The following is a 12,025-nucleotide window of genomic DNA, read 5'->3' on the forward strand; positions in this document are numbered from 1 at the left end:
GATGGATTAATAGTTTAACAATGGACTGTCCTTTATAGGCTACTGAGGCTTAAGCTTTCATTTTTTTACGCCGATCTATCTTGCAGAAAATTAACCTCTCCAGAAACGTATGCAAACCACATTGTTTTATAAGTGCAGTTGTGCATCCAAATGGACTGAATCCTTAAAATAAACATTTAAATAAAAAAAATTTATGAACCTGAATTAAGTATCACATGCCATTCTTTATGTGTTATCTGTTATTAAAGACCAAGTGATGGGCTATGAACATACAAATCAGTGGCATACAGTGGTGTTCTGAAATGAGGGAAAGTCCTCAGTTTTTTTAATAAATCAAATGTAAATTCATGTCCCAGTTAAACTTAATATAGTCACATTTTGCTGGTTAAATAAATATTACTTTACATTAAAAAAAAAGAAACCAAATACAATTATATTTTTTGTATTGTTCAATTTATTAAAACCAAATCTCATAAAACATGGTCACTCACAGACACGAAGATGCATTTTTAATTTCAAGCTGTTTACCCGTCATCATGTTTTCATGTCATTTCGAGTTTGATTTTGGGTAATATCTAAGTGGCTGAGTTGTTTACTATTTTTAATTAATCTTCCCATAATGCCATCACTTTGTTCATTCAGAGTGACACACAGGATTTATCATAAAACCCAATCATAGCACAATGGAGGCATTGCCTCCTCTCACGTGACTTGTATTCATTCTCAATTACCCCCCACCAAACCCCCTGCACGCTTCAGGGGGACTGTTTAAACTCAATGGGCTCAGGGGAGGCTCAAGAGACGAGGCATCCCGCTGTAACTTTACCTACTAGTGTTGCTGTTGGACAGCGTTACTTTCGAAAAACGGGTGACTTGTACAGTTTTTTAATGTAATATAATATTTGCATTATTTTATTTTTATAAAATGGATTGGATTTATGCAATGACACTGCCTCCACTGTAAAATGCAATGATAAAAATGTATTTCACACATTCATCATCATGTAGATTTTTTTTTTAATACCCAATAACTGTATTAATGTTTGAACACACTAAACAAAATTCCAAGTAACAGTATAAAAAAAAAAAAGACAGTAGATTTGTCAGAATTCAGTCATTTTCTTATGCGTGTCTGCTTTCTTTTGCTCTCTCTGGATGGATTGTTCCTGAGCCTTAAGCTGCTCCAGCAACTTGCGGGAAGCAGCGAGCTTCTCCTCCATTCGACTGACCAATTTAGCATCCCTGAGAACAGAGAGAAAGGAAAGACTTAAAGAAACTGAGAAAGAGACAAAAAATAACAATGTTGGGGACTAAAACTGAAAGGAGCCAACTTCACTTTTTCAGTAATGTGACAATGGGTAATTAACAGCAGTTTTCACGATTTTTGGAAAACTATTATATGAGCAGCTTTACGACAGAGAAAACAAAGGTAATCAAACATGCTCGCCAAAAAAATTTGTTCTAAAGGGTCTAATCATTTTTGTGGATTGGTTTGTTCAAACATAGATTGTACAGCTGTTTGAGGTTTTTTCTCCAAATTAATTCAATATTCATATATTTATCGATGTCTAGTCACCCAGTTGGCTCATTTAAATGGTTTAATTAAATGAATAGTCAAAATAATTCAATCAAATTGGTTCATTTGGACAACTTATTGCAAAAAAACAGTATGCTTTTCAAGCTTTTAATGTTGTTTATATGTCTATGTAGTGTTTTTAATATGCTTTAAGACAAACCATGTGCAAATTCATAAGTCGGCAACATTGCTGAGTATTTTCTCTTTTGATTTGATTTGATTTATTTTATTTTCACAACAAAGGATAAAAAACAGTGTTATACGTTTCACAAAAAAATATGATGGACAATTGCCGAAAAACCCTCAAGGGGCTTAATTAGTGGCAATCTCCATAGAAACAATTATATTTAACAAATTAAAAACATATTATAAAACAATTTAAAATTGGATTTAGAGCACAAACCCGCACTAAACTGTTCTTTAGAAACCTCAATAAGTGATGTGGGAAGACTGTTCCATACCTTTGACCCTCTGTATAATATACTAAACTGTGTTTGAGTCGTACGAGAGTAGGGAGGCCTAATAAGACAACTACTATGAGTCGGATACTGGTGAAATTCGTTATTAAAAATAAAAATATTACAAAAGTGCTGGGGAAATAACTTTTTTATAGAGCTATAAACGAATAAAGCAATTTGAAGTTGATTCACTTGGTAAACACTAAGAATACTTGCCTGAGAAAACAATGATTGGGAGGAGTGTCTACGATTTACACAAAATATTATTCTTAAAGCTCGCTTCTGAAGTCGAAAAATAGATTCCAGTTTAGTTGGGTGGGTACTAGCCCAAGCAACATTACAGTAATTGATATATGGGTACAACATTGAGTAATACAACATAACTGCAACTTTTTTGTTAATCAAGTACCGGATTTTTCCTAATATACCGACCACTTTGGCTATTTTTGTACTTATGGCACTAATATGAGGTTTCCAGGATAAAGAGTCATCTAGTATAACGCAGAGGAAACGAACAGATCTAACATTGCTAATGGAGATATTATCAATTTGAATTTTCATTGAAGATTTAAATGTGTCAGACTTAATACCGAACAATATATAACTTGTTTTTTTTATGTTGAGTGACAATTTGTTGGACTGTAGATAACTTGTCAAGTTCTTCATTAACTACTTTTATTAAAATTTCAGGGTTTTTATGGGAGTAAAATACACTTGTATCGTCTGCAAATAAAATTTTAGAAAGTTTATCTGAGACATTAGGGAGGTCGTTAACATATAATAAAAATAACAAGGGACCCAAGATGGAACCCTGTGGTAAGCCACACTGAAGGGGAAGGAAAGGGGATTCTGTCATATTATAGTTGACAGTTTGACACCGGTCTGAAAGATAACTGGTGAACCAGAGTAGTGACTTGTTTCGTATACCATAATGTGAAAGTTTTTTTAACAGAATGAAATTATTAACGGTATCAAATGCTTTTGAAAGAGCCAGAAAAATACCTATAGTGTTTTCTTTTCTATCTTTTGCTTTGTATATCTCAGTCAAAAAATGGATAAGTGCCATGTAAGTGGAATGTTGTTTCCTAAAACCATACTGGTGTACATATAAAATATTATTTTTGTCCAGATGTTGAATTAATCTTGTGTAAACAAGTTTTTCAAGACCTTTGGACAGGGCTGGTAACAGAAATTGGTCAATAATTGTTAAAAATAGCATGGTCATCTTCTTTATAAACTGGTGTAATTTTTGCCATTTTCAACTATACAGGCACAATTCCTTGGTCTAGGGAAAGATTATAAATATAAAGTAATGGTTTAATGATATCAGGGTAAATTACTTTTAATATTTTACTGTCAATCATATCATGTCCTGGTGAACAGTCTTTTAAATTGATAATTATATCTCTGATCTCATCCTCGGTAACAGATGTAAAGACATTGGAAAATTCATGTATTCTAGTGGTCCAAAATGACTAGATGGAATTTTAGAAGCTAATGTTGGACCTACATCAGAAAAAAAGGCATTAAATCTTTTGGCAATTTGTTGTGGATCTGAAACAATAGAATCGTCAATCTTAAATTCATTTGGTAACTGCTTTTTAGAATGTTTTTTGTTAAGAATACAATTGATGGTTCTCCACAAGGAAGATGCATTGTTTTTATGTTCGACTAATTTCTTATTGTAATAGTGGATTTTTGCTCCTCTTATGACATGATTTAATCTGTTTCTGTATTTTTTAAATTGCAACAGATTAAATGGAGTAGGACAAAGAATGTATTTTTTATATAATCTGGTTTTGATTTTCAGGGACTTTATGATAACTGGAGTTATCCACGGTTTGGACAATTTGCGTTTCAAAGGCACTAATTGGAGAGGAAAACATGAATTGTAAACCTGAGAAACATAGATTTCACTCCATGATATTTGCCTTACAGATTTATCAAATTTCTTTCACTGAAAGTTCGTCTATATTTAATGTTTTGTAAAGGGGGGCAATTTTCACTCTCGTTAACAGTGATCAAAAATATGGGACAGTGATCAGCCACATCAATGCACAGGACATCGGATTTCATAGTCTTGTTATACACATTAGTAAAAATATTATCTATATGAGTTGCTGAGGTATTAGTCACTCTGGTGGGGACTAAAATCATAGGATTACATAGTGTCAGTAAATTCTTTGATTAACATATTTCCCTGACTATTTTCAATATTAATGTTAAAGTCACCCAAAATATAACAGTTTTTCCTTTAAAACTGCAGTGAACCAAAGACAGTCTCAAAAATGAGGTTTGAATTTGCTGTTTTTTCCTGACGTCACAAACTACCTTGTAACCAATCACGTCAACGAGTGGATCTCTGAGCTGAGTGAGTGAGTGGAGGCGGGGCTAATTTGCATATTCATAGAACCGCTTATACTAAATGAGGCAAGGGTGTACAGTTACATTCAGATCAAAGATGAGTTTTAAGGGATCAAATTATTGACCGGAGGGGGACTTTACATGAAAGAAATGTGTCATCAAACAGTCATAAAATAGATTCATCTGGAAAACTCATTGAAATGATCTACATTAAAAAATTAGTCATCAGAAAGTCTGATTCAGCCAATCGGTTTGTTCAGGCAGCTCATTTAAATAATTAAAATTCAGTTTAATGCTGCTGTTAATTACTATTTTCAACTCAATTGTATAAATATGGTGATTTGGAATTATTTAAATCAAATTAAATGATTTGTTCAATTGAAATGAGCAAAATAATTTGTATGTCTCCAAACAGCTTCAACTTTCAAAAGACCAGACGGTAGCTGAACTGCTTCTGCAACGCTGATAAGGGTACTATTGAGAAAGAGGGGGTGATGAAAGGGAAAGAAAATGAGGAAAGCATACCTTCCATTTCGTTTTCTAAGAGACTTAGTGAGTTGCTGGATCTCCCTCTCCACTTGAGTGACTTTCTCGGTGGCCTGGAACAGACGAACATTCAGTGAACGTTTGACGCTCTTTCCGCCCCTGTAGGCCTCTGCACCAGTGGCGGATGAGCTTGATGAATGAGATGCAGGCTGAGATCCATCACCAAGCTTAGAGTTCAGGAAATCAAAAACATTGTGGCGTGTTGATGTGGAGGCCTTCCTCTTCCTCTGTTTAGCCTTCGGTTTACGTGAGGCCGGGTTATCCTTAGCGATAGCGGCTGCAGTCTTTCTCTGAGTGAGCTCGGCACATATGTCCAACGAGCGGCCTTTGGGAAGAACCAGTGCCTGAACTGGCTCTACACGACCAGAGAGGGTTTTCCCCAAACCTATGAATACACAGAGACACTAGCTAGAAACGCATGCACAAGACAGAAACGTGTTCTGATGGTTTAGAATGACGTCTGTTATGGTCACCTACCTTTACCAAGCTCGTAACCCATTTTCAGCATAAGCTTGGAGCCAATGCCACGTGTGTGAGCCTCCCAACCGCAAAACTCTGCACTGTTTACCTGGGCCATATCCTCCTCTATTGATACTGTAAAGAGATACAAAGTCAACTTCAACGATTTCAACAATACCCTATAAATGTATTGAATAGCTCCAAATCTATGCATCTGTATTTGTGTATGGGCAGTGAACCTGCACATCTGCTCTAATAACGGCTAAACTGCAGGTAGACATGTTAATTCATTTGACTCTTGAATTGAGCTGCCATTTTAAAAATGATTCAACAAAAGGTCCATGTTGCTTTACTGGAAACAGTTAACATGCACGCTGACATTGTTAATTGTAATCTGATCGTAGAAGGGTAAATCTCACAGTAATAAATCCAATTCACACTTTAAAGGGAACATAACAATTAGAAATGATAATTCTCATAAACAAATGCTTATTTTAGTAACATGTGCGAATGACTTGAGCGCTTGAAAACAAGTTCTCTAGATCAGTGTTTCCAAACCGTGGTCCCTTATCTGACCCAGATATTTCTGGTCTTGGAGTCTTTACTGATGAGCTGATGCTGATATTCAACTATAAGGTGTGATTAGGAAGGGTTTGAAAATGTTCAGTGTTGTTGTGCCGCCATGAACAGGGTTGGGAAACACTGATCAAGATAATGCGCACGCGTCGAATGTGTCTTTCTGCGCTCACGGGCAAAGGAGTATACTTTGAGAGCTTTGAACGGAGCAGAATGTGGAAAATTAAGTATTGGAGTGTTGGACCTAAGCTTTGAATGTTTAAATATAGTTTAAGTGTTATTTTACATTATTCTATTTATTTTGTACTTTTATAACACAACTGCATGACCTTATTCTACATCTCTTAAAGGTCCCGTATTATGCCCCTTTTCCCAAGATGTAAAATAAGTCTCTGATGTCCCCAGAGTGTGTATGTGAAGTTTCAGCTCAAAATACCCAACAGATCATTTTTTACAGCATGTTTAAATTGTCATTTTTTGGGGCTCAGAAAAACGCGCTGTTTTAGTGTGTGCCCTTTAAATGCAAATAAGCTGCTGCTGGACGACACAGGGGGCGGAGCTTCATGAGCTCACGCACAGTCTCTCAGGACAATTTCATCTCACGGAATGATGATAATATCAGAAACTCTCAGTAACGGTGTTCAGTTCGAGTCGGACAATAATGCCTACAGAGTCAGAGTGCTGTATAGAGATGAAACGGGTATAGTTTAGGTATAGTTTAGTAGTTTAATTACGGTTATTATAACGTATTTGTCATCTGCTTGTATGTATCCATTATTTATTAATAGCCTACAAGTCTGCTGTCTGAATGATGATCAAACATATACTGATGAGTTTAATAAAATTTACATCACACAAAAGATGAAGCGTCAGTTTTACTTCAGAAAATCACCGTAAGAGCTGAGTAAACACAGTAAGTTATTAGAAGTGCGCAAGTACATAAACGAATTTCGGTAGAGTTGAGGGAGCATTCCTGTGGGCGGAGGTTTTAATGACGTCATTAAAGAAGGAAGTAGAGGGATGTAGTCCAAACGGGCCGTTCGATGTAGTCAACTTCTGTTAAATAAAATATCTCGCTTGGCATTGAACTTTGAGCTTTATAATTTTACAGATATTATTTATACTCTAACAACAACATTACACACTAACTAAAGTTTGAAACATGGGATCACGAAGAACGGGACCTTTAATCCTACCCCATACGTAAACTTAAGTCCCCCTGAGGTTAAATAAAAAAAGTTTTTAATGTTGTTTATAATGTCTATGTGGTGTTTTTAATATGCTATAAGACAAACCATGTGCAAATTCACAAGTCAACACCATTGTTGAGTATTTTCTCCTTAAAACTGCAGTGAACCAAAGACAGTCTCAAAACCGCGGTTTGAAATCGCTGGTGTTTCTGACGTCACAAACTTCCTTATAAACAATCGGGTCAACGTGTGATTGTCGACGAGTGGCTCTCTAAGCTACTGTGAGTGAGTGGAGGCGGGGCTAATCTGCATATTCATAGAGCATGTATCTTAAATTAAGTCAAGTCAAGTCAAGTTTATTTATATAGCGCTTTTCACAACATAGGTTGTATCAAAGCAGCTTCACAGTAATAAATTAAAACAATACATCAATGTTTGTTTCTAGTGGAACGTCCACGTTTGGTAATGCTGATAAATAGTATCGTTGATTGATTAATTAAATTAAATATCCCCAAATATCCCCAACTGAGCAAGCCAAAGGCAACAGTGGCAAGGAACCGAAAAACTCCATCAGGTGACCTAATGGAGAAAAAAAAAAACCTTGGGAGAACCCAGGCTCAGTCGGGGGCCAGTTCTCCTCTGGCGTTTATGAACTAGAGGTCAGATTTACCTGTCAGATTAAAATAATTATATGAATGCCTGGCTGAAGAGATGCGTCTTTAAAGTCCAACTGAAATCAAAATTGACCCTATTTACTTTGTTAGCGCATATTACTAGTCTTGTGGTGAACAATTAATCCGTGCAAGTTAAAACACAGAAAAAAATTGTTTGCCGTCGTAATCTCTAATCAAAGTCTGAAAAGTTACTTCCGGGTCTGGAATGGCGTCCCTTCTCTGATGACGTAGGTTTGAGGACTTGGGTTGGGAAACGCTTAACCACTCCCCTCAAATCGTTAGTCTATAATGAGCGAGAGATGGAGAGGAGGAGCGCTAGAGTAAAACCCTGCCCTCTGTTCAATATTCTGTTTCACTGGGAAATACGTCACAGCACTGGAGAAAAGTCGTTTGCAACTTCCGGTTCACGCAGACTTTAATCTAGTTTTAAACTGGGAGAGCGAGTCTGAGCAACGAACAGTATCAGGAAGGCTATTCCAGAGTTTTGGAGCTAAATGGGAAAATGCTCGCCCTCCTTTGGTGGATCTGGATATCCTAGGTATGACCAAAAGCCTCGAATTTAGGTAGAGTTGCTATGAATTAGTCAAGGATGAAAAAATAAAGCCAGGAAAAAACGTATAAATATGCAATTTTGGTGATCAAAGATGAGTTTTAATGGATACAATTATTGACTACAGGTGGACTTTAACAACCTTTCAAACTAATTAGCAGAAATTAAGTGTTTATTGAGGGAAAAGTCATAGCTAATAGTTAGGTAATAGTGACAATTGGACCCTAAAGTGTGACCATTTTTTCCTATTGTACCAAACTCATATCAAACTGCGAACTGTCGCCTTTTTTCACATTTGTTGCCATTGGCTTTTGGCTTGCTTGGTTGGGGGCATTAAATTTAACATTTACTTTAATATTCAACAATTATATTGATCTGCCTGCATTGACACCATTATCTGAGAACTGAGCTGGACATTGACATCACGGTTTTCTCCAGAGCGGCTATATATATATATATATATATATATATATATATATATATATATATATATATATATATATATATATATATATATATATATATATATAAATGAACTAAATTAATAACTTTTTACTTTTTTGATGTTGTTTTTAAGCAAAACATAATTTATTTTGTTTTTGAAGAGAAATAAGAAAACCTGGACAGTTCTTTCAAGAGATTCACACAGATATATTTTCCTCAGACTGTGTGCATTACAGTATATAATGTACATCCCAGGGAATGGTGTAATTACGCTTTAGCACCTTTAGCATAGCCGGCATCACACTGGTCAGTATCATCCTCAGAGTCCGATGAGGAAGAAGAGGAATAATCATCCTGACGAAGAGGAGGTATGATCCCATCAGCCTCCAGCACAGCTTCTTTCAACAGCAGTGAGTTAAATTTCACTGTGTAAAAACCACCTTCAATCCCTGGAAACAGAAAAACACAATGTCTCATGCACGCTTGTAATGTCTTGCACTGTTTTACCAGATCGAGTGAATATACTGTTGTGCTTTTGTACAGTCTATATTTGAAGCTGCAATTTTCCATTAAATTTGCCCTTGGGGATCAATAAAGCTTCTCTCTCTGTCGTGTAAATTGTGGGGAAGGTAACAAAAAAATTATATCATGTAGCAATATCTGTTCTTCCTTTTATTTTTTTTGTTGGTGGTCAAATAACTCGGTTTTGTACCTGATATTCTGGCTGGATACCAGATGCCATCTTCATGCTTGGCCAAACACGCAGAGCCCAACTCCATGTTACTGATGTCAGCCTCCAGGAAGTCTCTGAGCTCTGATACACACACCACCTCACCATGAGAGAACCTGATAAACACACACTCTGGTCGTGACGGTGTCAAGATCAATACATTTCTTAAAATGTCAGATAACTTTTTATGAAAAGACAACTAGATTAGTGTTAAAATGTTATGTGGTGCAACACCCCCCAAAAATTTAATTTTTTGAACCCAAGTAAATATTTAATGTATCATATTTATAAAAAAAAAAAAAACTTTTACCTTGAAAAATTAATTGAAAAGTTTCATTTTTTTTTTATTTTTTTTTTAGGTAATTATTAAATGCATGCTATTTATATATAAAACATATTTTTTACCTTGGAAATATATATCTTTTATTTTATTTAGGTAATTATTAAATGCATAATATTCATAGAAAATACCTTAAAAATAAATTTTAAAATTAGAATTATGAAAATATATGTTTTACGTAATTATTAAATATATTATTATTATTTATATATTTTTTACCTTGAATATATATATATATATATATATATATATATATATATATATATATATATATATATTTTTTTTTTAAGTTATATATATATATATATATATATATATATATATATATATATATATATAAAAATAAATGAATTAACATTTATATTTAATTTATTTTTGTAGATTAATATGGTATTTAATATGATATTTTACTTTGAAAATATAATTAAAAAGTTTTATGAAAATAATTATCAAGATGTGTGAACTCACATGTATTAAATGTGTAAGGAAAACACTTAACGTTTTGTTTTTAAAATGTGGACATTTTTATATCTGGCAGTAAAAAAAATCTAAACTGACTCTACACATTGTATACCAAGCTTACATTAAACATGAAAAAAAAAGTGTGTATGTGTGTGGGGGGGCATAAAATGCAGCACCTGCAGTTGTCCATGAAACGGCACTTTCCTTCAAGGTAGAAGCCGCAGGGTTTCATGGATTTGTGTGTGGGATGAAGGTAAAGCACCCGGACTCGAGCCTCTTCTTCTTCTTCTGGCTCTTCATGGCAAACCACCATGGCGTTATGGTACTCTAGGGTTCCCCATGAGGTACGGTAAGGCGCACATACCTTAGTTCCACTTATATCCTCCACTTCAGGTTCAGGTTCAGTGTTTTGTTTTACCTCAACAGAGTTCTTTGACAGTTCCGCATTGAAAGCTGCAAACTCATCATCCAAAGCCGTCTCCTGAGTAAGCGATGTGGGATTTTGGTTTGTCGAGGGCTCCTCCAAAGAGGCCAGCAGTTGGCTTTTTCTGACAGACAGCAGGCTGGATTCTGTGAGCTCAATGAGCTGCTGCAGGTCCTCCTTCAGCTTCAGCAGGTCAGCCTGCTCCGCCGAGCCCAAGCCAGCAGATAAAGCCACCTCCACCTGCTGAAGCTGAGCGCTGTAGGTCTTGATGGCTTCTTCTAGACTGCTTTCATCCATGGTGAGGATCAGGCTCTTACATGACAGGAGCTCACTGTGGCAACACTGCAGGAATACAGCAGGCAAAGAAAGGGATCGTTCAAACGTCACATTATGAAAAACAGTATACTTTTTGCAGATTTCAAAATCAGCTCCTTATTAAGAAATTATCTGGTGTTCGTGTGTTATATATATGGGATATCTCATGGGAAAATAATATAATGAAGCCGGTTAGCTTTAAAGCTACGTTAGACAGCCCAATAGTTAGCACTCTCTAGCTAGTTTCCTTTCTATCGTAATTCAAATACATTACTTTACATTTGTACCTGTTACAATGGTTAAAAATCACAGACTTACATTTTAACTCTTCCGGTGATCGTGTTCATGACATTGTTTTGTTTCTGTTTGGTTAGAGACTGTGAAAATTTCTTCCACCGGGAGTCACTTAACTTTGACCTCAGATACGTCATCAGTCAGCGCGTACCTACATCCAGCTTTGTTTTTGTTTATCCGATTTGTATATATTGCAATTCTGACTGTACATTGACTATGTTAGTTTGAAGTGCAATAAAAAATAAAATAAAAAAATATTGCAAACCAGCTTATTTACGTTTTTATTTATTTATTTTATTTATTAAGGACTAAAAATTATACATAAACAACCTAAAACTAAGCTGCGGTGTTTTTTTAAAATGTTTATGTATTCTCTTTTTTCTTTCTGGGTGCTTATGTTGTTAAAGATTTGACTGTAATGCCTCTTGTTCTTGTTGCACTGAATAAAAACAAATCAGTGCATTTACTTTCCATTCAGTATTTTGTATTGAATTGCTCTATAAACGTACATTACTTACTGTGAAAAAGTTCTTATGAAAAAAAAGTATTACTCATTCCCAGACACTCCTTTTATTATTTTGAGTGCATCATATTTAAAGTAATTAAAACGCGTGCGCACACAC

General features: G+C 35.2%; 1 protein-coding gene across 2 annotated transcripts; it reads right to left on the bottom strand.

Moving 5' to 3' along the window:
• Positions 1-207: 207 nt before the first annotated feature.
• zgpat (zinc finger, CCCH-type with G patch domain) lies at positions 208-11,544 on the bottom strand. 2 transcript variants are annotated; one of them, XM_081357250.1, is made up of 8 exons: positions 11,427-11,537; positions 11,049-11,135; positions 10,546-10,976; positions 9,550-9,683; positions 9,119-9,286; positions 5,422-5,538; positions 4,924-5,329; positions 304-1,242 (listed from the first exon to the last, which is right to left on the bottom strand). In XM_081357250.1, the coding sequence occupies exons 2-8, from the start codon at positions 11,088-11,090 to the stop codon at positions 1,104-1,106; spliced, it is 1,437 nt and encodes a 478-aa protein (XP_081213376.1). In that variant the 5' UTR covers positions 11,091-11,135; positions 11,427-11,537; the 3' UTR covers positions 304-1,103. The 2 variants fall into 2 exon arrangements, with proteins under 2 accessions (XP_081213375.1, XP_081213376.1); XM_081357249.1 differs by having other exon boundaries at positions 208-1,242; positions 10,546-11,135; positions 11,427-11,544.
• Between the last annotated feature and the right edge of the window lie 481 nt (positions 11,545-12,025).

The sequence above is a fragment of the Scardinius erythrophthalmus genome (assembly GCF_964197995.2).
Source record: "Scardinius erythrophthalmus genome assembly, chromosome: 25".
In the NCBI taxonomy this organism is placed as follows: Eukaryota; Metazoa; Chordata; class Actinopteri; order Cypriniformes; family Leuciscidae; genus Scardinius; species Scardinius erythrophthalmus.